Raw genomic sequence first — 25,881 nt, 5'->3', positions numbered from 1 at the left:
AATAACTTTTTAGATGACATTCGATGAAGTACCGAAATATATATATGATTTATATTATTTTGTATAAATATTAGATGACTTTCGATTAAAGACCCTCATTGTGCAGCTACTAGTTATGCTCGTGTATAATTGTATCGATAGAGCCGTATTTTCTATAATTTATATTATTTGTAGAAAAATTCCTTATTCGGAAAATTTGCTTATTCCCTTCATAATGACCTACTATATTTTTCAATTCTGCCCATAAACTTCCGGCAATCACACAAAATAGATGTGGTATCTCATAATCGGGGTCTTTCCTCTACTTACATCAATATCAATCGCTTTCATATTACAAATTCTATATTTTTAAATTACATAGATATATATTATATGTTTGTAATACTAATTCTTATATAATCTACGATACATTGATTAATACAGAGGAAAAGTAAAAAAAAAGGTATTTAAATCATACAATTTTATACCAATCTTTACTACTAACTATAACTGTAACATTTCAGTTTGTCAAAAATTCATAAAACATGAATCTCAATCTAAACGTTGAACGGGGTTCGAATAATTAGAAATAGAGCGACACGGCTTAAAATTACCAAGATTCAAATTATACGCTATTTATCATACTATATATAATATTATGCAGTACATACACACGGTACCATAAATACCTTTCCACGTAAAGATAGCCGCGTCCGAGTCAAACAACAAAATAGCTGATGTTATTAACTATTATTTGTGTCTACAATATTTACATTTAGGAAACATTCGCATGTTTCTCTTCAACCTTCATCGTTTCGAATATTTTTCTTGACGTAGTCAGTAAATGTCACATTTAGTAAGACATTCTCCGTGATATAGTGCGGATATAATGGCAGCTCAAATACTTTATATTAATAACATTTTGGAGGTTTGCAGTAAAATACCCTTAAAAACAGGTATATATTGCTATTGTTGTGAGAAACCTCTTAATAGAAGTGAACTATATGTAGAAGCACACTTGTTCCATACGCATAATATATTTACCGAGGAAGGCAACTTTATATGGAAAGACGAAACTTTATATGGCTCGCCATGGCGATATTTCACACACGCACAGAAGTATATTGCAAATTGCAGAATTTGTAGAAGAGATGTTTCTGTATTTTATAAGAGCAATTTAGAGAATCATCTGAATAGACATATAAAAGTGATGGATAAAATACGAGAAAAAATTAATGGGTGTAGCGGACTATCGCAACACTTCACAGTCGACACGGAAAATTTTAAAACAAACTGCAAACATTGCAGTTGGTCTATTGTCACATTAGATGGAAGAATGCAATTTGAAGATGAATTAAAATTTCATCAGGCTAAGTGTCGTAATATAAACGAGCACTCTGAATCTGATGGAGGAACTGGTTATTATAACGTAGATGCAACGATACAACAACCTGTAACTGCAGAAAATTATGCGTCCACAAGTTTTCATAATGATAGACATGAGCGAGATTCTGAAAATCAAGAAGATCAGCAAAGGTAAATGTCACAAATATTAGTATTTTTCTTTAGTAATTAAGGCAAAACTTCCGAAAACATCCGTGCTCCAATTTGGGTCAAACTTTGTAAATAGGTTCCTTTTAGATAAATAAAAAAGACACATACCAAAAATATTTTAAAAGTTGCTTAACTTTTGAGTCGCGAAAAATCCTTTTGGTATATGTCTTTTTTATGTAAAAGGAACCTATTCACAAAGTTTCACCTAAATCGGAGCACGGACGTTTTCGGAAAAATAGCCATAATTAATATATTTTATTATATATTCTAGTATAACTAACATTAGAAAATTACATATTTAACATTTAAAAATAACAAATTATATAAAATTTGAATACAATATTTAACGTATTATTTTATAAATTATTATAACTACTTGAGTTAAATAAAATTATAACAATTCTAAACAATTTTACATCAATTTCTGTTAGCTCAGATATGCTGTTATTTATATATTATCTACATATTCTCTCTCTCTCTCTCTCTCTCTCTCTCTCTCTCTCTCTCTCTCTCTCTCTCTCTCTCTCTCTCTCTCTCTCTCAGTAATCGGTATAAATACTTTCATAAACGAGTAACTGCGCAAGTATTATGGAATCTAAATAGTAATTCCATAGATATTCCATTTTAAGAAATATAAATAATATAAGTCACACTTTTGGTTTAATAATCAAATAATATACATGAGAGCAATATCATTGTAATTCTAATGACATTCGTATTCATTTAATTTTTAATTACTCTGTGTATAAATATACAGATCTAATCATAGCGGACAACAAGGATCTAGGATGCCTGATCAAAACTGGAAGCCATATGACATGCAACACCAGCAACTGTTGTGATTTGGATAATGGAATATATCAAACAAGCGCATTTGACGAATAATTAGTAATATCGCTTTACGTTACGTAACAACAAAATGCGATCTCTTATTAATTAGACATTAACTTCTTGTATAAATGTATAATTTACTAATCGTTTTAATAATTACTTACTAGTAAATCTGATATCGCCGTGTAACTGAGCTCTCATTACATGCTTTTTTATAGTCTTTATATTAATATGTAAATTTATTCATGTGCTGTATAACGTCGTATGTAATGTACACATTTGTATTAGAGTTATAATTTGTACACACAAAGTAGAATTGTAAAACATATCCGGATACTAAAACATAGAAATTATTCGAAATAGTTATTTTATTGTTAGTCAAATTCTAGCGTTCAAATTATTTGAATAATTCTAGTATTAATAATCTAATTTTATAATCCTGATTGTATTTATAATTCTAATCAACATATAGTATTGATTCTATGCAAAATAAATTACTATAAAATTTTTATAAATAATTTTTCCGGTTATATTAAATATTATTGTAATGTAATTATTACGAAGTTGACACACGGTTAGATATTTTGTTTGTACTTGTTCAGAAATAGATAAATGGAAATAAACACCGTAAGATAGATAATGTAAAATAACACATTTTTGTTAATAAAGTGATAGACATTTGAGAAAAAATAACGGCTTACAAACCTGTTTGATCCACAATTAGTCAAAGATTATATTAATTGATCATAAAACATTAGCAATCGCTCTTTATAATTGATACCTCATGAACTCAGAATTAAATTTGCTAAAATTAATCATAAGATTTATAAAATTAATTTATTAATATATACATTCTCTACATGCAATTAACAAATTAATAATTTTGTAATAATTATGGCAATTAAAAAGTGTTGTAACAACATAATTTGTACGATACTGTAAATTGAATGTGAAATAAATACAAAATTGTGTATGAGAGATTATTGTTATTAAATTTGCTGCAAGTAATCATCAATTAATTTGTTTTGCACGAGGTTCGTTTATGCACCGTGGTAAGATAAAGCGACTCTCCTTCCTCGGTCGGCCGCCTTTTCCCCTCGACCCCTCAGGCACGTGCTTTGCAATTGACTATAAACTTGCTGCTAAATTTATATCAAGAATGCCTCCACGTCGCGGCGTCGTCCGACTAAAGAGACCTGCTCACGAGCTGCTCCCGTTTTTCTCTCCTTTTTCTACATTGCCGTGACCCTCGTTATCGATTCGATCGCACCCCCGAGACCACTTCTCGCAGAGAAAATAGTCCATGATTTCGCTATATCACCGCTATTGCACCTTCCCGTTTCTCACGTCTCCCTGCATCGCTGGGTTGTTGATTGACGTCACAATGATTGACGCAACGACGCTACGCAACTACGTGTACATGGTCGGGTGACTATGTTTTGAGGAAGGGAAGTAATGTAGTTTGGGGTGGGTGGTCGGGGGCTGTGCCACTGTGGTCAGAGAGCTCGTAACTTCTTTATACCCGCTTGAACGTAACGCACGAGCTCGCGTAGCGAGCTATACGATGTCAGGGGTCCCAATCTTCGATCTAAGTCGATGAAAAAGCCTGAAAGCACGAGAAAAAACAGCCATTACAAAATCGAAACGAGATTCATTGGATTCAGTCTTTATTTCTCTACGTACTTCTATTCTCCTCCTGTTTCGCCTGCTTTATTGCCTGGTCCCAGAGGTCATGGCCATTCGTAAGTAAACCTGAATACTGATTTTGCTTTATCATTGCATTGTAGACGTGCATAGGCACGCTAATGTATTGGCCATTGACCGATGTTGCCGGATGTTGCCCACGGCTGCTGTATCCGGAGGAACTTTGACTACCGACGGAACCTACAGAACCGGCGCGCGGCGGGCGACGGTGTAGGCGAAAGAGAAGGCGTACCTTGTCCCTCCCCCTGAGCAGGCGTTGTCTGAGCTGCTGATTGCTGTGATTGCTAAAATAATTTTTTCAACAATTATAACTCACGCGCAGATTTAAATTGTAATAAAATAAAAATTGTAATATGTTTGAAGTAATTAATGTATTGAATGTGAAAAATGAGATGATCCAGGTAGTAAAAAATATTCACCTTTTGATTGAAATCGTTGACAATCTTCTGAACCTCTTTCACCTCTTGTTTGCGCATATTATAAAGTTTGGAGTACAAGCGTGACTGGCACCAAAGGTTACAAAGACAAATCGCAATTTTGAGACGTGTCCGCTTATGCAATGCTGTACGATTCAAAGAGGAAGCCAGGTACACTCACCTCAGAATGGCCAGCTTAATATGTATACTGTTCTCGGGTGAGTTGTTGGATTGGCTCTTGAATTTCGACGAGATGTATCTGCGGAACAAAGGGAAAATCGCTTTAATTAGCAAGCTGTCTCCTATTTTTTGTCATGCGCGTACGGGTCTTAATTAGAAATGGTCCCTCGTCATACGCTTGAATAGACATCTATACATTTCTAAATAGATTGACAAAGATAAATTTTAAGAAGACTCGCACACATTTAAGAATTCAAGTAATCTACAAAATCTGGAACATTAGAACAAATCGCACAACTCAAGAAAGATAGTACTTGGGATAAAGTTATGAAGAAGATAGCAAGAAAGGTGTTTCAACGACGATGTTTTCCAACCACAATATTGAAAAAATTTTATTAACATTTTATTATCTGTATGGCAAATATCTGTATTTTTATAAAAAGGAATGGTATAAACCTAATTTATGTCGGTAATAAACGACAAATATACAAATATATATATATATGTATAATTTCATATTCTGTTAGAAATTATTCGTAACTTTTATAGCAAGTACATACATAGATTCTCGCAGCGTCGAATATGGTTAAATTATCGTTACGGTCCATGATTAAATTATGGTTAAATTATAGTTATGGTCCATCTATAGATGGTCTTCGTGAAAAGATGATTTCATAGATTTAGTGCAGAACATCGGGTTGACAACTCAGACTCGAAAACCAACGAGAGTTACAGAGTATCTTTTTAAATCTAAATGATGTTAGGAATTAACTTAGTTCTATCCGCCATTTACTACTACTTTATTACTACTAATGCTACTACACGCCATTTACATTTATTTTCATTACATTTCTATTCAAAAGCGCAGATTACTTCTCTTATCTCTAAAGGAGGTGCGTGTTTGTAATCGACTAGATCGATTCGGATCTACCTTAACAGCCCTGCCGTTTTGTTCATTGAATTTGAACGTCAGAATTTTATTGTATTTTACAGGTTGCCGTTTTACAGGTTTTACATTTAATTTCGCAAGGCGGAGCCTGCGTCTCCGTTCCTCCATAGATATCGTTCCCCATGCTTCAGACACCGTTGAAACCGACCGGAGAGATCGGTTGTCCAACATGCCAAAAATCATGTTGGATATTTCAAGAGGTAGCTTTTTAATGATATCCAATTTCTTTTGTATAAATACATCAAAATATGAAACAATTCTCCTAAAGGCTTCCATTGCTCTTGATCTGTGTCCTGTATTCTTCGAGAACCTAAAAGATAATGATACCTCTGATAAAATGAAGACATTATTACAGCCAATCAGAACGCGCCATTTTCGGGGTGACCACGTGACGTCACTTGATTGGTCGCCTCTTGCCGATTTTGCCGGCTTTTCTCTACCAATAAGCTACCCCTAAAATGGCGCGTTCTGATTGGCTGCCCTCTCCCTTATACTGACAAAAATAGGGGAAAGTTGCCGAATGCATACCAGTCTCCTAAATCATACCTCATCAATATTTCATATTATTACTTAATATAAGCAATATTTAGTAATAAGAAAATGGAATAAATGAGAAATAAGTAATATCAGAGAGAAGACTGAGAGAGGCCATCCCGGCCTTTTTCGTGGGACCGTCGATTTCGAAAGCACCTGTACACTATCGCCAGTACATCCATTTTCGAAATTGGTACTATGTAGCCACGTTTATTTTCCGATAAATCATCATTTTGGTGCGCGTCCGTGCTACATCTACAAATGTAGTAGTGTTATATGTATAACAATTTAATATATTTAATCTGGTACTAATATCATTTCAGTTTGTCAAAAATGCATAAGACATAAATCTCAATCTAAACGTTGAACGGGGATCGAATAATTAGAAATAGAGCGACACGGCTTAAAATTACCAAAATTCAAATTATACGCCATTTATCATACTATATATAATACTATGCGGTACATACACACAGTACCATAAATACCTTCCCACGTGAAGATAGCCGCGTCCGAGTCAAACAAAAAATAGCTGATGTTATTAACTATTATTTGTGTCTACAATATTTACATTTAGGAAAGATTCGCATGTTTTTCTTCAACCTTCATCGTTTCGAATATTTTCCTTGGCGTAGTCAGTACATGTCACATTTAGTAAGACATTCTCCGTGATATAGTGCGGATATAATGGCTCAAATACTTTATATTAAAAATATTTGGGAGGTTTGCGATAAATTACCCCCCAAAAAAGGTATATATTGCTATTATTGTCGGAAACCTGTTAATGGAAGTGCAGTATCTGTAGAAGCACACTTGTTCCATGTACATAAAATATTTACCACGGAAGGCAACTTTATATGGAAAGACGAAAGACGAAATTGCTCGCCATGGCGATATTTCACACACAAACAGAAGTATATTGCGAACTGCATAATTTGTGGAAGAGATATTTGTGTATATTATAAGGGTCATTTACAGAATCATCTGAATAGACATATAGAAATGATTGATAAAATACGAGAAGAAATTAATAGGTGTAGCGGACTATCGCAACACTTCACAGTCGACACGGAAAATTTTAAAACAAACTGCAAACATTGCAGTTGGTCTATTGACACATTTGATGGGAGAATGCAATTTGAAGATCAATTAAAATTTCATCAGGCTAAGTGTCGTAATATAAACGAGCACTCTGAATCGGATGGAGGCCGAACTGGTCATTATAACGTGGATGCAACGATACAACAACCTGTAACTGCAGAAAATTATGCGTCCACAAGTTTTCATAATGATAGACATGAGCGAGGTTCTGAAAATCAAGAAGATCAGCAAAGGTAAATGTCACAAATATTAGTATTTTTTTTTAGTAATTAAGGCAAAACTTCCGAAAACATCCGTGCTCCAATTTAGGTCAAACTTTGTAAATAGGTTCCTTTTAGATAAATAAAAAAGACATATACCAAAAATATTTTAAAAGTTGCTTAATTTTTGAGTCGCGAAAAATCCTTTTGGTATATGTCTTTTTTATCTAAAAGGAACATATTCACAAAGTTTCACCTAAATCGCAGCACGGACGTTTTCGGAAAAATAGCCGTAATTAATATATTTTATTATATATTCTAGTATAACTAACATTAGAAAATTACATATTTAACATTTAAAAATTACAAATTATATAAATTTGAATACAATATTTAACGTATTATTTTATAAATTACTATAACTACTTGAGTTAAATAAAATTATAACAATTCTAAACAATTTTATATCAATTTCTGTTAACTCAGATATACTGTTATTTATATATTATCTACATATTCAGTAATCGGTATAAATACTTTCATAAACGAGTAACTGCGCAGGTATTATGGAATCTAAATAGTAATTTTATAGATATTCCATTTTAAGAAAGATAAATAATATAAGTCACAGTTTTGGTGTAATAATAATCAAATAATATACATGAGAGCAATATCATTGTAATTCTAGTGACATTCGTACTCTTTCGATTTTTAATTACTTTGTGTATAAATATACAGATTTAATCATAGTGGACAACAAGGATCTAGGATGCCTTACGAAATCTGGAAGCCATATGAATGATTAATGTAACATCAGCAACTGTTGTGATTTGGATAATATAATATATCAAACAAGCGCATTTGACGAATAATTAGTAATATCGCTTTACGTTACGTAACAACAAAATGCGATCTCTTATTAATTAGACATTAACTTCTTTATAAATGTATAATTTACTAATCGTTTTAATAATTACTTACTAGTAAATCTGATATCGCCGTGTAACTGAGCTCTCATTATATGCTCTTTTATAGTCTTTATATTAATATGCAAATTTATTCATGTGCTGTATAACGTCGTATGTAATGTACACATTTGTATTAGAGTTATAATTTGTACACACAAAGTAGAATTGTAAAACATATCCGGATACTAAAATATAGAAATTATTCGAAATAGTTATTTTTGCTTATTGTTAGTCAAATTCTAGCATTCAAATTATTTGAATAATTCTAGTATTAGTAATCTAATTTTATAATCCCGATTGTATTTATAATTCTAATCAACATATAGTATTGATTCTATGCAAAATAAATTACTATAAAATTTTTATAAATAATTTTTCCGGTTATATTAATAGTTATTTGTGTAACAAGTGCGGTAAGTTGAAAATTCACGGGTGCGAGTGGACGCACGAGCCGAAGGCGAGTGCGATCACCCGCACGCGTGTTCAATTTTCAACCCGCACGTGTTACACACACTATTTTATATTACAAGTGGCACGCGCGTAATGGGCCACTTTCCATGCACCTGTGATATAAATATTATTGTAATGTAATTATTACGAAGTTGACACACGGTTAGATATTTTGTTTGTACTTGTTCAGAAATTGATAAATGGAAATAAACACCGTAATATAGACAATGTAAAATGACACATTTTTGTTAATAAAGTGATAGACATTTGAGAAAAAATAACGGCTTACAAACCTGTTTGATCCACAATTAGTCAAAGATTATATTAATTGATCATAATATATGATGTACCTACATATTCTCCTTATCTCTGTTATCTATTACCTTCATTTTTTGTATTAATCGACGAAGAATCAATCGTTCTAAACAAATAATACTTTATGAATAATTAAAAATTTTAATGTGCGGGTTTATTCTAACATTAGCAATCGCTCTTTATAATTGATACCTCATGAACTCAGAATTAATATTAATATTAACTAATATTAACTAATATTAATCATAAGATTTATAAAATTAATTTATTAATATATACATTCTCTCTACATGCAATTAACAAATTAATAATTTTATAATAATTATGGCAATTAATAAGTGATGTAACAACATAATTTGTACGATACTGTAAAGTGAATGTACGAAATAAATACAAAATTATGTATGAGAGATCGTTATTAAATTTGCTGCAAGTAATCATCAATTAATTTGTTTTGTTACTAATTTTCTCACTTTAATTATCTTCTCAGATCTTATAAAATGTTATATTACTTGATATAAATCTGTCACATAATTGATTAAGACTAATTTATATAAAATCGATATAAAAAGCTTTTCTGTTTCGTGATAAAATATTTATTCAATCTCATGTTATATTACTTGCAAGTAATATAAAACGAACACATAATAAACATGCACATGGATGGGCTATGAAAAATATAGAAACAAAATGGACATATTATACATATGATAAAATAAATATAATTAATATTCATTTCTTTAATAAAATAAACTTGTTAGAATATATGCAACAGGAAGATAATTTCTGCCTCTTTCGGGTTTATATACATATTGAAAAAGATTTCTAAGTATTGCTTTGTTGAATTATTTGTACAAGACGAGACTGAAAAGACGAGAAGTGTAAAGGATGACGTTCCTACCAGATTTAACAGTAATATATCTGTCGTGCGAAAATCGTTCTCGCACATAATAAATCGACAAATAAATACATGATTTCCAGGATTAAATATATATAAATATCTATTTTATTCCAGCCCATCCATCTTAAAGTAAGGAATCTATGATATTTTATATTTGTAATGTACGTTCTTGTAACATTTGATACATATATCTGCATACACATATCATCTCGTACAGCTATTTTTCACGGATTCATTATTTCGATTTATAAGACAAACGTTAACTTCTCACTCACCAATATGCAGCAACGGAGTTGTAACGCTACATCGACCTGCAACACACAAAGACAAAATTCAAATTAGCGCTCGAATGACGCACAATTAACATAAAAAAGAACCTAATAATTTTACATAAAGTACACGAATATGCTTATTCGTCTTTTAAAGGTAAGTACCAGGAATAAAAGATTATATAATTTCCGCGGAGAAATCTTTTCCGTAAACTTTCGTACAAAGTCACAGACAAAAGTTTCCCTTTTTATTACTTATACAAATTATTCAGGTGCACTTGTACGAATCGTTCGACCAAGCGATTTACAAATAAACGAAAAAAAAATTAAACAATTAATTCCAAAGTGAAGTTAACGAGCAATATGTAAATAATGATATTCACCATAGGTTTGCTCCGCCGTCGCCCGATGCCTCCCAGGCCGCTACCTCCTCTCTCAGGTCCCTCCATTTCGCACTAGCAACTAGCACAACGCAAATTCAACTTATGTACGTTCGACGCGACACTCGCGAAAGAGAGGCTAATTACGATCGCGCATACTAATTACCGAAGTAACGCGCGACACTTTATATACGCACTTCAGGGCGTTAATCGACGCGGGCTTTAAGGCCTTGGCACATAGAAAAACTTAAGCAGTAAAACTCAAGCAGTAAGCAAATCAGCCAATCACAGTCAAGAACTTAAGGCACGGCCCTAAGCGGTAGCGAATCCATACTGTTGATTTCTTACTGCTTAAGTTTTACTGCTTAAGTTTTTCTAGGTCTAACAATAAGTTTAAAGAAATGTAATAATTCCGTTTAAAGAAATGTACAAATATAAAAGAACTTTATCTATAATTTTACATACGTATTCCAGTATATGTGTATATTTTAATATATGATATACATGCATATTCGGGAATCGAGGAATGGAAATTACAATTTTAACTATTATTTTGCCGCGATAGATATTTTGCACAAAACCTTTCGTTAACGTTGCTCAAATGATCCGTTCACTCGTTATTGAGATCTCAAAATCTCGGGTACTCGCAACTCGTGCGTTCGCGTAAATGAGTCACGGTGCGTCTCGCTCCGCGTGTACTTGGCGCGAGACACTGCCGTGTCTCTTGATTCCAGTATAGATATGTATAGAATTTTGCGCCAAAATTTGGGAGAGTTCTGCTTATAATTTCATGTACCGTATATTGCGAGAAAAATTTGAAAAATTAAAATACACGCATGTATATAAAATATATATTAAAAAATAAATTGGAATTCGCAGGTAAAATTATAAACTAAATTCTTTTTTTAAATATTTGTATAATTAATATATATTTCTTGAAGATAAAATTACAAATAGAATTCTTTTATATTTACACGATTCTCGCATAGCACTTTAAACTTTTTACTGATTTTAATGCAGTTTCATGTACCGTATATATTGCGAGAAATTTAGAAAATTCAAATATATATCAAATATCCCGTAAAATATATATCTATATTAAAATACACACGTACATTGGAATACGCATGAAAATTATGAACAAAGTTCTTTTATATTTGTATAATTATTATATTTCTTAAATATAAAATTATAAACGGAATTATTTTGTACAATTATTATATTTCTCTTATAAATATATAAAATAATAAGCAGAATTCTTTTATACTTGCACAATTCTCACATCGCACTTTGAACTTTTTACTGATTCTAATGCATTTACGTCTGTCAATCATAGCGCGGATTAATCATAACTCGCAAACTCGCGCGGTCTCGACATTAGGACTTTCAATTCTAATTAAAAAGTTCGTACGATGATTACAATGAAGAAAAGAAAGGGAGAATGAGAAACTTTGTATATATTAATAATAAGTAATCGTGACCTACTTTGTGGACAAAATCAGGCTCCCAGAATTATACAATGCAAATTGTTGTTGATCGACTCGTAACGGTCGATTAATAAAATTCATTATTTTTTTTCAGTACTTTATAATCGTATTCCTGCTGTTTGTGACTATTTATTGTCTTTGTTGTTACAATATGCCAATTTTATTTTTCTAATTTTTTGTAGTCTATTTATTTATATTTATCAATAATTTCCACTACTTTATGTTACTTAAAACAAAATAAAATGTGTGTATGTTAAATGAAAATATATCTTCACAAACGGAAGAATCACTGATGTAAATTGTTTAAAAATTAATTTATTCAATTGTACATATAAAACTATATTTTTCTTCATTTTCACTCTTTTTCTCTTCTTTTGAGGGTCATTATCAAAGATAGGTAATTGTGGAGAGGTAAGAAATAATGTTGTAACACACTTATGGATTTATTATCTACATAATTATTTCTATTGCTTTTTTAATTATCAAATAAAAATGCTGATAGTCTTGAAATCTTGAATTATACACAATAACAATAATCGTGATGATAGATTTAATGACGTTTTTCAAATTCGTGGTGAAGGAGAAGCTGTTACTCTTGCTGCGATTACACATTCACAATTTAAAGATCGATGGTTAGCTTGCCTGAGTGATGATAAAATAATGAAAGTACAATAACTGATTAGTGCGGCGTTTAGTGAGTCTAAAAATAACGAAATTCCACAAAAAACAATGGAATTAGATAATTTCTTTTATTTTGGTGAAAATACTACTCAGGCCAATAGAAGATCACAAATTTTTACATGCCAAAAAAATAATTAGAAATTTTGCAATTTCTGAATAATCCTATTACGACCTTAGATGTTTTAAGTCAATTCCCACAGATAAAACAATTATTTAATTTAAATATAACACGTGCATATAATACGTGCCTTCATCAGCACCAATTGAGAAACTGTTCTCATATGCAACTGTAAGAAATCGAATGGCGCCTACCCCGATAGGTGGCTCCAGGTGGCGCATGCGAGCGTCACGATAGCCACGCGGACTAGGGGCGCTAGCAGCCCCGTCGCCGACGAGCGATTGGAGAGTGTGTGATTGGTCGGGTTGGCTATGACGCAAGTTGTTTACGCGGCGCGAATAACGGTCGTGCAAGTCCGAACGTGTTTCAACGAGTTTAGTACGAGAAGCGTTGAGAGAGGTTCGAGAGAGTTCGAGGCGGACCTCCGAAGAGATCAGTCGCGTAGCGAAAGGCCCGTGTAATCGCGTCCCGATACCTCGAACCTTGATTGGTGCAAAGTGAAATACAATTTAAGTAAACATTATCCTTGTATTCTTTTCCCTCGTCACCATTCCCGTCTCTCTACGTAACGAGCGATATAATCCTGCATAATCCTTCGTGGATACCGGTGAAACGACAATTAACTTTCGGTAGTATATTACACAACTATGATAAATATAACGCTAAATATACTTAACAGATTTTCAGATAATTCTTTTGAGAAACGAGTGCTTGCCGCTGCAAACATGAAGAAAAGATACAAGTAAGTACAAAATGTAAAAAACAAGTTTTAATAAATAATATTGTTAAAACACACTAACTATTTATTATTGTAGTATAAAAATAGTTATATTTATACAATCATTGTAATGCTCATATTCTTTTATAATGATATGTGTCGATAACTCGGAAAATAGTTATGCATTTCCAGGGTAGCAATATGGTTGAAGCACATAAAGCAGCTTTGCATATTGCCGAGCAGAAGGATTAGTTTACATCAACGGGTACACTTTTTTATTAAAATCTTAATTAAGTTTAAATTAGGGTAAAAAAGTTATTTTATGAAAGAAACTCTTTATCGTTACCGTTACTCAAAATTTATTTGGCTACATAACTGAAAGATCAATTTTTAGCAACATTGATACAAGTTTTTACATTAGTTATTATTTATAATTTTACTGTCTGTCAGAACACGTGGAAATTTTGCAAATAAATTAAAATGTATAAAGTAAAGTTGAGTAATATGTTAAAAAATAATTGTCTAAATTTTTTTTCTTACGTAATAATCAAGCGCGTAACTACGTTATCGTTAACGTTATGAGAGAAACTTAACGTTAATAGTTTGTTACTGAAAAGTAATAACTGTACCCACAACAGCGTTCGAAAGTAATATTCGTTATTTCTCCTTTTCGGTTAAAATACATTAAAAGATAATATTTTTATCAGTTGTTTCTATCTTTAATTATTATAAGATTTAATTTTATTACGCAGAAATTAGTTAAATTCAAGGATGCAATTGTAATTACCTTATACACTTATATATATACTAATCATACTTTATTGTTTTAAAAGATGCTTGATTTGTTAATAAGTTTATCTATATTCTTATCACCGAATTATTCAATGACATTTTGTTTGATGGGAATTGGGAATGATCATTCAAATATGATCATTGGCCAAGCCACTTTAAGTATAGAAATTTTAGAAAATGTGACAAATGTTGGTGCAGTCATACTACCGACGTCGATCAAAGGTTGCGGACTTACAGCCGATATTGAGTTGGCTATCAGAGGATTGAATCCAAATGTAGAAGTTATTGTAAGTGAACATTTTTATAACAGTAAATTGTAAAATTATTTCCCATTTTGATCCAATAAACCATAATTTATCTTAAGAAGAAGATTGCACTTTGGATCAACAATTTGGTATCTATGTGTCGAAAATTTTTGATAATTTTTATTAATAAGCAAATGATTTATGCGTATATACGTTTGTGTAAGCATAAGAAATGTAAAGAGTTATATATTGATTACAAATGCGGTATGTCGTACTCTTACACATATAAGCTGAATGTTATATGATATCTTGTACTCGTATGTAAGCAGAAAATTTATAAGAATAAACGAGATAATATTTTTCGGGATACTACATTAAGATGAGATTGAAAGGGCGATATATGAAATCAATATTCAGTGTAAAAAATATATACTTTATTTTAATAGACTTATATACAAGTTGTATTCACAATATCTAACAATTCGATAGTTGCCGAAAGAACAAGATGTACCAAATCGTTGGTAGAATAAATATCGCATATCTTTCTTCTAATTCTCACATACGTATTAATTTAAAAATATACCATATAAATAGTCCAAATAAAATTACAAATCATATGTCAGTCGATATTCTAAAGAAACTATGACTTATTTGTTTAGTAATGTCACTTAGATTTCCTAATATTTAATAATAACTTTGTTAAAGAAGTCAATCAAGATTTATTTTGCAGTGGCGAATCCCACTCGGTTGTTCACCATGTCAAACTCTGTATAGTATCGACCAATAAATACAGCGCCCAAAATCCACTCTATACCATTATACGGAATAACCTCTTGGAAGGCGGGAATGCAAACATCTATTTCGCATCCTGTGATCTATAAGACATTAAATATGGCATGATATTTCTATTCTAAAAACAATTTAAACCTTTATATAATAATATTCTTTACCTTCAAGATATAATCTTGACCAGTGAGTCGAAACGTCTTACCACCTATGACAAAATTGATATCGGGCAATTTAGAAATCTCGTCGCACTCCACCTTTAAATAAAGGTCAATGTTAGTAATCCATATTAATAATCCGTAACTTATCAAACAGCTATTAATTTGTTTCAATAATTTATTTAAGGTAGTTGAAAGCTACCATTGCAGAAAAAGATAATCAATTACCATCCCATGATCAACACCGATCTCTCTGTTAAGAGCTGCGATAGCCTGCGGTGGTCCACCTATCATAGAAGCGCCCGTGTCGACGATAGCTTGACAGCCTTCCGAGCAAGAGGTGTAATTTTTTACTTGAATCCTACAGTGGGATAGCATTACCAATTAGCTGACATATAATGTTGACATACATATAATTTAGAAAAAAAACTACATACTTATCCATGGTAATTTGCCAGTATTTTTTTTTTGAGTAACATTAACATACGTAAACTCGCCCTCGTAATGGGAAGAATCGGTGCCACCCAATATCAGTTCACCGCCGATCACGTCCGTGTGATTTCTGTATAGGTTGTATATTTTTTACATTGTTTATACATTTGCATTTTACATTGCATGGAAAGACAAAGTATGTAATTAAAAAAAATAGTATGAAACACACGTGAGGCATACAGAAAGATACATACCGATTTAGATAGAAGCTAAAAATTGGTCGGGACACCACGTGTTTATCAATCATGTTTTGGAAGACAGTAGGCTCTTCAAAGGTAGATAAGGCTGGATAACCCATCCCCAGAACGCCGTCGCATTGTGCATAGTCCCAAAAACTTGTCGAGAAATCGAGCGCTTCTCCGAATGTCTGGAATGAAACCTTAAGGCCGGCAATCTGCGAAACGTTGATATTATTAATAAAGTATAATTGCGCGCATTTTTTTTCGGAGAATGATAGCAACATGTGCTTTTTAGAAAATTTTCATAGATTATGACTATGATTAGAATTAAATATATCATTTACTTGACAATGACTTACGATTACGTCATCATTAGATAAGTTTCCGTACACTCTGCCATCGTGGTAAGGACTATCAAATGTAAGTCCGTCTTCCACGTATGTGGTGGACTGTGTATTATCATATCTATTACAATTACAAAAAAGAAATAATATCTCTTTAAATTACAGCGCCAATTACAGAGAGAACATATATATTGCCTCAAAAAATAATTGTTGTACTACTTTGAAAAACCTTTACATGGTGTCAATTAGAAAAAGAATGTATGATAACAATTTTATAAGATTAAAAAATTTTATTTAAATTTAACAAAGGAATACAAGATATTTAAATACAAAGTTTACATGTGTATTTTTTAGTGGTCACAAAGAATTACAGAGGAACAGTACAAAATAAAAATATTTTATTAAAATATTTAATCCAACGAGGGAATATAGCACCATTCTTTAACCGGGCGTACGCTCACTGACGTATACTGATTCAGAATTTTTCAACTCAATTTTTGATGAGAAATAGCGTTATGTAATTATTGGGCATTCTTTAAGAAACACTATGTGAGAATTTATATTCAAATAAGTACTAATACATTAGAATTCTAATACATTAGAATTAAAAATAATTCTTGATTTGAGTTTAAATGTACGAATAAAACTATTATTAATTACACTTAATGTAGTTTAGTTATAAGTTTTCTCAAGTCTACAGGTTGATTTAAAACAAAAGGAAATAAGAATTCTTACAAACCTATGTTACCTATAAATATTTCATTTATTTTTATCAGTACTATGTCTTATTAAAAATTTCGTTCTGTAGATTATTCTGCGTACATACACATTATAGCGTAGGAGTCTTTAGCAACTACCTTTTTTAATGAAATATTATTTTTTTTTTAATTTAAGCTTGGTTTTTGTTTTTCAATGTTTATTTGCGTTTTCGATATTGTCATTGATTCGAGTTCAATAAAATGTGATTTATTTGAAACAATCAAATACATAATTATTCTTTAATATATGTAGAAGAAAAAATAAATAAACTTATATTTTATTATTTATTTCTTTACCAGTTCATTTATCTTTATTTCTAATTCAGAGACGTATGTGATGTTGCGAATTACATACACACACAGATGCTCGATTTAATAGAAATATACAATTCGATCATCTGGAGATGAAAGAAAATGCTTCACAAAAATTTATAAATCGGCTAATTTGAGTTAAATTTAATAAATTCAACAAATTTGAGTCAAATTTAATAACTCATCATCTCGAAATGTAAACATTTCGTTGTATGTAAATTTACATTTTGAAATAACAAGTTATTAAATTTATTCTTTGAAAAAATAAAAATAGAACATAGCTTTTTTGATTGATTTTGTATCCCTTCTTAATCTAATCTCTGTGCTTCATTCGATATGAAACTGTATCGTCGTTTTAGTAGAAGGTAATTCGAAAGTAAAGAATAAGAATTAAATAATTAAATAATATCATAATAATTATTACGATAAAAATGTGTAAAACTTTAAAAAAGTATTCTTATATTTTTAATTTAATCTTACGATCAGCGAAAATAGTCATGAGTTATAAAAGTTTTTCGTTTAGATCTAGCATCTGATTATTCAGCTTTTTTCGGCAACTGCAAATATTATACAAAATATTTCACCGGAAGAAATATTGACTGTTTTTAGCAATAATAAATGGGTTGATCATTTTCAGATTTCTCGAATAAAAATAAAAATATTCGAGATTGCTATAGCTTGAAAATAGCGATAGATTCACAGCAGGCGTTGTGACATTTTATCGATTTTTTTTTCAACGCTTATCGTAACAAAACTTGATAGCTGTTCTCGGGGCTTCTTCGGCAATCGATGATTTAAACGCGTATTGATTTGAAACGTATAAATCAAGATGGGACCAAACGTAAGCTGCTATCTCGCTGTGTTCGCGAACTTAGTCATAAGGGCCGGTCTACAATGAGTGTTGTAAGTCGTAAGTCGTAAGAATTGGCCAATCACAATTCATTATTCTTCGACCGCAAGGAGAATAATGGACTGTGATTGGTCAATTCTTACGACTCACGACTTACAACACCCATTATAGACCGGGCCTAACAAACCGAATAGTAACATTTAATTCGCCAGTGAATAATTAATAGTAAAGACTTTTTAATCGAACTTACTTTGAGCAAAACCATGAAATAATCGTATTGTTACAATAAAAAAAAAATTATAGTCAGTAGAGTCGATTTAAAAAGTCTTTACTGTTAGTCATAACGATTCCGAGAAGCCAATAAATCTATCGTTTTCGCTGGCTGTTGCCAAGGGTTCAAAGTTTCTAGTATATTTTTTGTTTATTTCGAGTATAAAAAAATCGCGGGGCTTTCTTACGTCGGTCAATCGATCATCAGTCAATTAATTGAATCGTCAGTCATTACCTACTTTTGGTCGCAAACAGTCTAAATTACAGTAAACGAAAATGTAACTCTAAACGAATTTCATCCGGGACACTCGCCGTTCGGTCTACCTCTAAATTCTAAACTTCGTGTAAATTTATTTTCTTTTTTCCCTTTTGTATATTTCGGCTGTTTAATAATAATGTAACGCGTCACGTTGCATCTTTTCATCAGTGTCAGCACGTTCCCACATCTATTTCCATCTTTCTTCCTCTCGCGCCACGGGAACAGATATCCTTACTAAAGATAAAAACTAAAGAAAAGAAAACAGGCTACATTTTCATCATCCGACGTACAAGATTTATTTTTGAACATTGTTTTAGTCGAGTATATTTAAATATATCTAGATATATTTCGACCGCTTTATGAGCCTTTATAAAACATTGGATTTAATTGATTTCTACATTGTAGACGGAGAGCTGGCTACATAAAAATGCAAGGTATAAGGAACATAAAATATTTATAGCTAGAGAGGTTCCATTAGCACTCCCGAACACTGAGTGATCAGTCTGCCTGCGCGCTTAGGAAGATTAAGGCGGGGGTGGGCGGTCAAAAATGACAAATTTTACAAGAAAAAAAATGATAAAGCTCAGGGATAAAAATTATAGGAATGTTAAGTATTTGTTGCTACGAAACGCGGAAAATTATTGGCAGACGATTTCGTGGAAGAGAAAGGGCCGGCAGACTGCAACAAAGCGGCGTTAACTTTTGTGAAAAAAAAATCACAAGCCTCATGATTAAAAATTATTGGTAATAATTACTAAACTGTTAACGAAGCTATGTGCTAAATGGCAGACGAAAAATCTGAAGACAACATCGAGGCAGACTGTGATGAAGAGCGCGGTCTCGATCGCGCTTAACGAGTTAGTTCCGTACGATGTGTTACTACGATATGTTATTTTGTTAATTATATTATGTCGACAATAAGATAACAATTTCTATCTATATATATAATAAGTGCTAAAAGATATGTTTAACATTAGAATAATTTTTTTATTAACAAAAAAATACTATAAAAAATTGTAGACTTATTCTATTTCGCTGTTTGCATCGGATTCATCGTACTGCATATCTTCTTCGCTTTCGCAATCGATATCATCCTCAGATTCGATTTCGTTGATATCTGCTGAAAAACGACATTAAAAATTAAAAATGACTATTGAACAAATATGAGATTGAAAGCGTGTGCAAAGATTTGTACTTTCAGACTGTTCTTGATCAATAACAACGTCTTTAACACTAGATGGTATCTGAGGTCCATCGAACCATCGGAACTGGTATTTGGAGTTGATTATCACCCATCCGCAGTCTTCTGGTACCAAAAAAGTCGGAATTTTCTTGTGAGCGTGGCTCCATAATCTGGCGATATACATAGATCTTAAGAATTGCGGTCTTAATTCAGCTGCACAAGGAGGTATCGATGAAGCGTCAAAATTTTGTAGCTTTTTTTTTTAAATGGTTCATTGACGTCATTAACTTTATAATTTTTTAAAAATAGCGCAAAGCGAGCATTATCTACGGAATCAAGTGATTTCATCGCATATAGTGAACAAACAAATTTTTCAATATCTCGAAGTACATTCATTTTATCACATTCTTCACTGCCCAATTCAGCAAATGCGCTTTGAAATCGTTCGCTAAATAGTAATAATTTTAAAGGACGCTGTTTGCCTTTTCTAAAAAAAGCTGGATTGAAGTCACATCCAGTGAATGCATGAAACCCTGCTAAAGATTTACAAAATAATTCGCCGTGTCTATCATACAGTGCTGACACGTCAATTATACGCTGTCTGTTTAAAATACCCGTTTGAATCCAAACTTTACTATTGTTTTTTAACTTATTCATGTTGGCTAGCATTATAATAAGTATGTCCGTGTCGGAACATTTTATTATAATGTGAGCTTCTTCCGGAATATTACACGCGTGAAAAACTATTTTCGTATCAGCTTCTTCATGAGCTTCTAGCGTGTAGATATCATTTATCGAAAATAAAACAGTCTCATTATCAACTTTATATTCATAACACTGATCGAAGTTCAGTAAAACTGTTTTATTTCCAAAAAATGGTATCATTTCTGTACTCTGCCAATGTACAATTAAAAAACGGACAAGAGCTTCCTTGAAATTCCGATTTCTAAGCTCTTTGACAAAATCTGCGGGTCTCGTTTGATCAGGTCCAGAAATCACATACATACGCTCATCACAGTTACCGCCTCGGAGAGATCTTTCATAATCTTTAATTGAGGGCGTGAAATATCTATCAAAAATGACGTGTATTTCTCGAGCTCTATTATTTGTTGTTACCATCTGCAGTATTTTTTTAGATATATTTCCAAACGTTTTTGGTATGTCTTTCACACAATGTATTAGATAAAAGCCGTCTATTAAACAAACGTCCGCGTGTGTCGGAACTACACTTTTAACATCCTTTTTTAATAGCTTAAGTAAAACTGATTTATCAGTCTTAAATATCGATCCGTCTAAATGGCACAATGACATCGGAACGGGTGTTAATGGAAAAGTAAGAATCTTTTCTATGTTTGTATTTTCATTCATTGAAATAGCTAACATGCGGCCAAATAAATCTCGCTGTAACCTTATTTCTTGCACTTTGTTGTTAATTGTGATCTTTTTCTTTGCGGTTGAATTTGCAAAATTAAGTATTTTATTTTGTTTGATCGTCGCTTCAAATCTATTTGGCGATTCTGCGCATTCAGAAATAAATGTCTCTCTCAACGAATTACCATTTTTCTCTGCATTTAATAAAAAGTTACAAACTTCTTCGGAAGCTGCTCGTCCGGTGCCAATGTTATATAAAAAATCACGTTCGATATTTTCACTGTTAAACGGATTAAAATTTTGCTTTAATAAATTTATGAAATTTCGCAACTGAACGGAATCCTTTTTTATTTGATGTTTTTCCAAATCTCCGGTAATATCTTGAGCTCTTTTTAAACCAGTTTCTTCGTACGTATGCGATATCAGTGTTGAGCGTATGCTGTGACTTTTTGACCATCTTTGACGAGCATTAATCGAATTTGTAAAGTGTGTTATTCCGGTTAATCTCCTTGCAGCATCCGCATTGACCGTCTGTTCGAGTGTCAAATCTACAGGATTTTTAGAGAAAGGTTTATCTGTTCTTTTGACACCGAAAAACCCATTTCGAAATTGAATTTCTAAACCTGGATGTGTTTCCTGAACTTTCAATAGATTATCATGGTATTTTACTAACCACCGAGAATAGTTTCCTTGATTAAACATAAAAAATAAATTGGCCATTTTCGGAATAACTTCTTTAAAAAGTTCAAAATCACCGATGCGGATGCTGCGCGTAAACATTAGATAGTAATCGACAAAATTAATGTACATAACGTAATACTGCGGCGTTTTTCCAAAGTCTCCATTCAATGCCTTTTTTTTATAATCTAAAAAATCTGTTAACAATTTATCGAGAGTTGGATTCGAAATTTTCGAATTTGAAATCTTATTCGTCTGAAATTCTTTGATAACTTCGAGTACATTTACTTCTACATTGATATTTTGCTTGGTTAAAAAATCTTCAAACAACAAAACTTGCAATCCTAACGACACTAAAGGATGTAAACGTTTACATCGATTAAAATGTTTTCCGCTGATAAATCCATTGACCGAGCCGGAAGCTAATAATCCGCTTTCAACCATAATATAAGTGAGCCCGCACTCATCTATAAATTTGCCAACAGCTTTAAAATACGCCATCATTATATGAAATGCACCAAGATGAATAAATAGATTGTTAAATTGTGGATGCTCAGTTGATTGGATTTGATAAGCAACTTTGGTTATCGCTAAATCGTAAGTGACTTGAATATATTGTTGTTGCAACTCTTCCGCAATTCTCTGACTTTGACGCATCGTTTCATATACTACGGAAATATTTGTCGGCGAGGCATTGATCGGTGTAAGGTACGATACTTTTTGTTTGATTGATTTATCTACTACGATTTTACTGTTAAACCCAACCCACATTGGCGTGTTTGCAATTTTAAAATAATGAGATAAAACCCACATTACATCTAGCTTTTCGTAAAAAGTGTAATTACTGTTATTAACTGTACGCAGTTCGCTATCAATGGGCAGTAATTTTTCAACCATTTTTGGTTTTTTGGCGTAAGTAAACAATTCCGGACATATAGTGTCAAACGTCCGTCTCCTTTTGGCGGGAGGTTCATTTACGGTACGTTCTATATCACATGTGCGCGCATCGCAAATATCTGTATCAACATTTTGGTAAATTATACCGACAGTATCGTGTAACGTATCCTTACCGCTACAAGTTTCAACGAATCGATCGTAATTGTCGAAGGCTACTCCTGTACAATAATTAGACGATAAGTAAATATCTTCGGGACAAATAATCGATTTACTACAAGAGGCAAACGTAGCTTCAGTTTCCAATTCCTCGATAGTGTTGTAACTGCAGCAGTGCCCGTATTTATTTATAATGTCAATTACTTTTCTACTACTTGTGATGCTTTTCAATGTCATTCCAAGTGTTATGTGCTTAGAAGTTTTAATTTTTCCATGACTTACTGCGTAAATAAGGTCTTGGATGATTGATTTTACTTTGCGAGTGCAGTTACAACTTTTTACAGTTCTTGGATCATTACAGCAAATTACTGAACGGAAAAACTGCGAAACATCAGCAGGGATTTCGCATTCCCCCTTAATTAAATCGAGCGCTGTTATATTGCCTGATAGAGGCTGAGCTTTAATCGATAACATTTTTTTTCTCAATATAAATGCCGCACGCTCTAATACTTCCAGCTCCTCACATTCGCCGAAAGTTTTATCTGTAATCACAGAGCCGTCTTTTGGTGCAATAATTTTTCTATTGTGAAACGTTATTACTTGTAAATCATCGCCAAATTTTTTTGTTAACTTTTCTAACAAATAATTGCTTGTTAAAGTTGATTCGTAAGACTCGTAATTTTCTACACCTAACTTATATAAAGCATTTTTTGCATATTCTACAAGATACTTCAGTGAATAGCACTGTTTATTTGCTATCGTATTTTGTGTTATTAAATCATAAATTTCATTATCAACTGAAACATGAACTTCTCTTATAGCGTGCCACTCTGATTTTTGAGTAGTCTGAGCTAATATATGTTTTTTGAAATAACTTAATTTACATGCGTTATGGTAATGAATTAAATTTTGCGATCGTACATCTTTAATTTTACTTAACATTTGCGTATCGTTTAGAGCAGTGGCATTTGTAACGATTTTCTCGATCAACATTTCGGACACAGATTTAATAATCGGAACTACTTTATAATTTTGAACTTTACGTGACTTATCGCAAAAAAAACAAATTACATTGCCGCTATCTACTTGTTCTTCGTGCGAAGATAACTGTGACATGTTATTGTCTAACTCTTCAACATTTTCTGTAAAATAAAATATAATTCGTTAGTTTACTTTACTTAACAAAAAATTTCATTTCAAAAATTTACATTTTTCGAATAAGAAATGTACGAGAGGTTTTCCGGAACCTTCCACGGGGGGGAGGGGGGGGGGGAGAAGCAAGCGACGCTTTCCTTAGGTCAAGGGAGGGGGAAAACAGCCTGCCGATTCTTACCGCACCAAGCCGGGCCCATAGCGTCCCTTTTCGTGGCTCTCTCGGCGTCTAGTTCTACACTAATTTAAATATAAACAAATTGTAATTATTACCTGTCGAACTCGTGCTGGGCTGACAAGACAGTGTAGCTTGACTCTCAGAAGATGAGGCAGTCGATTCGTTATTAGCTACATAAAATAAACAATAAATTAGTTATTACTCTCTCGGCGTCTAGTTCTACAGTAATTTAAATATAAACAAATTGTAATTATTACCTGTCGAACTCGTGCTGGGCTGACAAGACAGTGTAGCTTGGCTCTCAGAAGATGAGGCAGTCGATTCGTTATTAGCTACATAAAATAAACAATAAATTAGTTTTATTATTTATTAACAATGTATTGAAAAAGTCATATAAGAATTTATGTACTTACTAGGATCAGGCTCCGGTATTGTATTTCCAGACTGCTGTAATTTCACCAATTCACTATATTTGTCAACATACTTTCTTTTAATAGCCGTGAAATTACTATAACAATTTCCATGGTACCCATTGATTTTATCTAGAGTTGTTGGTAAAATAAGTTCATTATACTTTAGCTTGTAGGTCACACGAATTTTTAAAATCTCCCTGCATTTTTCCAAAATTTTATCGTTAAAAAGTGTGATTTTAGTTTCACTACTGTTGTTACAAAATACACACTATTGCTCCGAACTCATTTTGCGAATAGTTCACTGACATTTGCAAAATATAAATAATAAATAAAGATTCTAAAAGCCACTGAAGAAAAATGAAATTTGGCACAATACACGTTGGACGTCTGTTCACTGTCGAGTTTTCGAGTATACTGAACCCTCTTCTCATAAATGACCCTCTCCAGCCCCTACTATACATAGTCTGAGAGCTGGCTACATAAAAATGCAAGGTATAAGGAACATAAAATATTTATAGCTAGAGAGGTTCCATTAGCGCTCCCCACTGATAGACGGAGAGCTGGCTACATAAAAATGCAAGGTATAAGGTACATGAAATATTTATAGCTAGAGAGGTTCCATTAGCACTCCCGGACACTGAGTGACCAGTCTGCCTGCGCGCTTAGGAAGATT

General features: G+C 32.3%; 2 protein-coding genes and 1 pseudogene across 5 annotated transcripts; 1 reads left to right on the top strand and 2 right to left on the bottom strand.

Moving 5' to 3' along the window:
• Positions 1-439: 439 nt before the first annotated feature.
• Positions 440-8,250, top strand: LOC139785919 (uncharacterized). Its single transcript, XM_071725085.1, has 3 exons — positions 440-1,515; positions 6,825-7,481; positions 8,187-8,250. Exons 1-3 carry the CDS (start codon positions 869-871, stop codon positions 8,248-8,250), a joined length of 1,368 nt encoding a protein of 455 aa, XP_071581186.1. The 5' UTR covers positions 440-868.
• A 6,934-nt stretch (positions 8,251-15,184) lies between these two features.
• Positions 15,185-20,547, bottom strand: LOC139785918 (lysosomal aspartic protease-like; annotated as a pseudogene).
• LOC139785915 (uncharacterized) lies at positions 20,147-25,642 on the bottom strand. Of its 4 annotated transcripts, none has more exons than XR_011722126.1 (5): positions 25,209-25,642; positions 25,053-25,127; positions 24,891-24,965; positions 20,376-24,607; positions 20,147-20,300 (listed from the first exon to the last, which is right to left on the bottom strand). XR_011722126.1 is itself a non-coding variant. In XM_071725080.1 (4 exons), the coding sequence occupies exon 4, from the start codon at positions 24,579-24,581 to the stop codon at positions 20,568-20,570; it is 4,014 nt and encodes a 1,337-aa protein (XP_071581181.1). In that variant the 5' UTR covers positions 24,582-24,607; positions 24,891-24,965; positions 25,053-25,127; positions 25,209-25,642; the 3' UTR covers positions 20,147-20,567. The 4 variants fall into 4 exon arrangements, 1 of the variants encoding a protein (XP_071581181.1); XR_011722128.1 differs by having other exon boundaries at positions 20,147-20,297; XM_071725080.1 differs by having other exon boundaries at positions 20,147-24,607.
• Between the last annotated feature and the right edge of the window lie 239 nt (positions 25,643-25,881).

Source organism: Temnothorax nylanderi, unplaced genomic scaffold, assembly GCF_030848795.1.
Source record: "Temnothorax nylanderi isolate EJ_2023f unplaced genomic scaffold, tnyl_v1.0 TNYL_tig0919_pilon, whole genome shotgun sequence".
NCBI lineage: Eukaryota > Metazoa > Arthropoda > Insecta > Hymenoptera > Formicidae > Temnothorax > Temnothorax nylanderi.
Note: the sequence above shows the minus strand (reverse complement) of the source record. Positions and strands in the feature narration are given on the sequence as shown.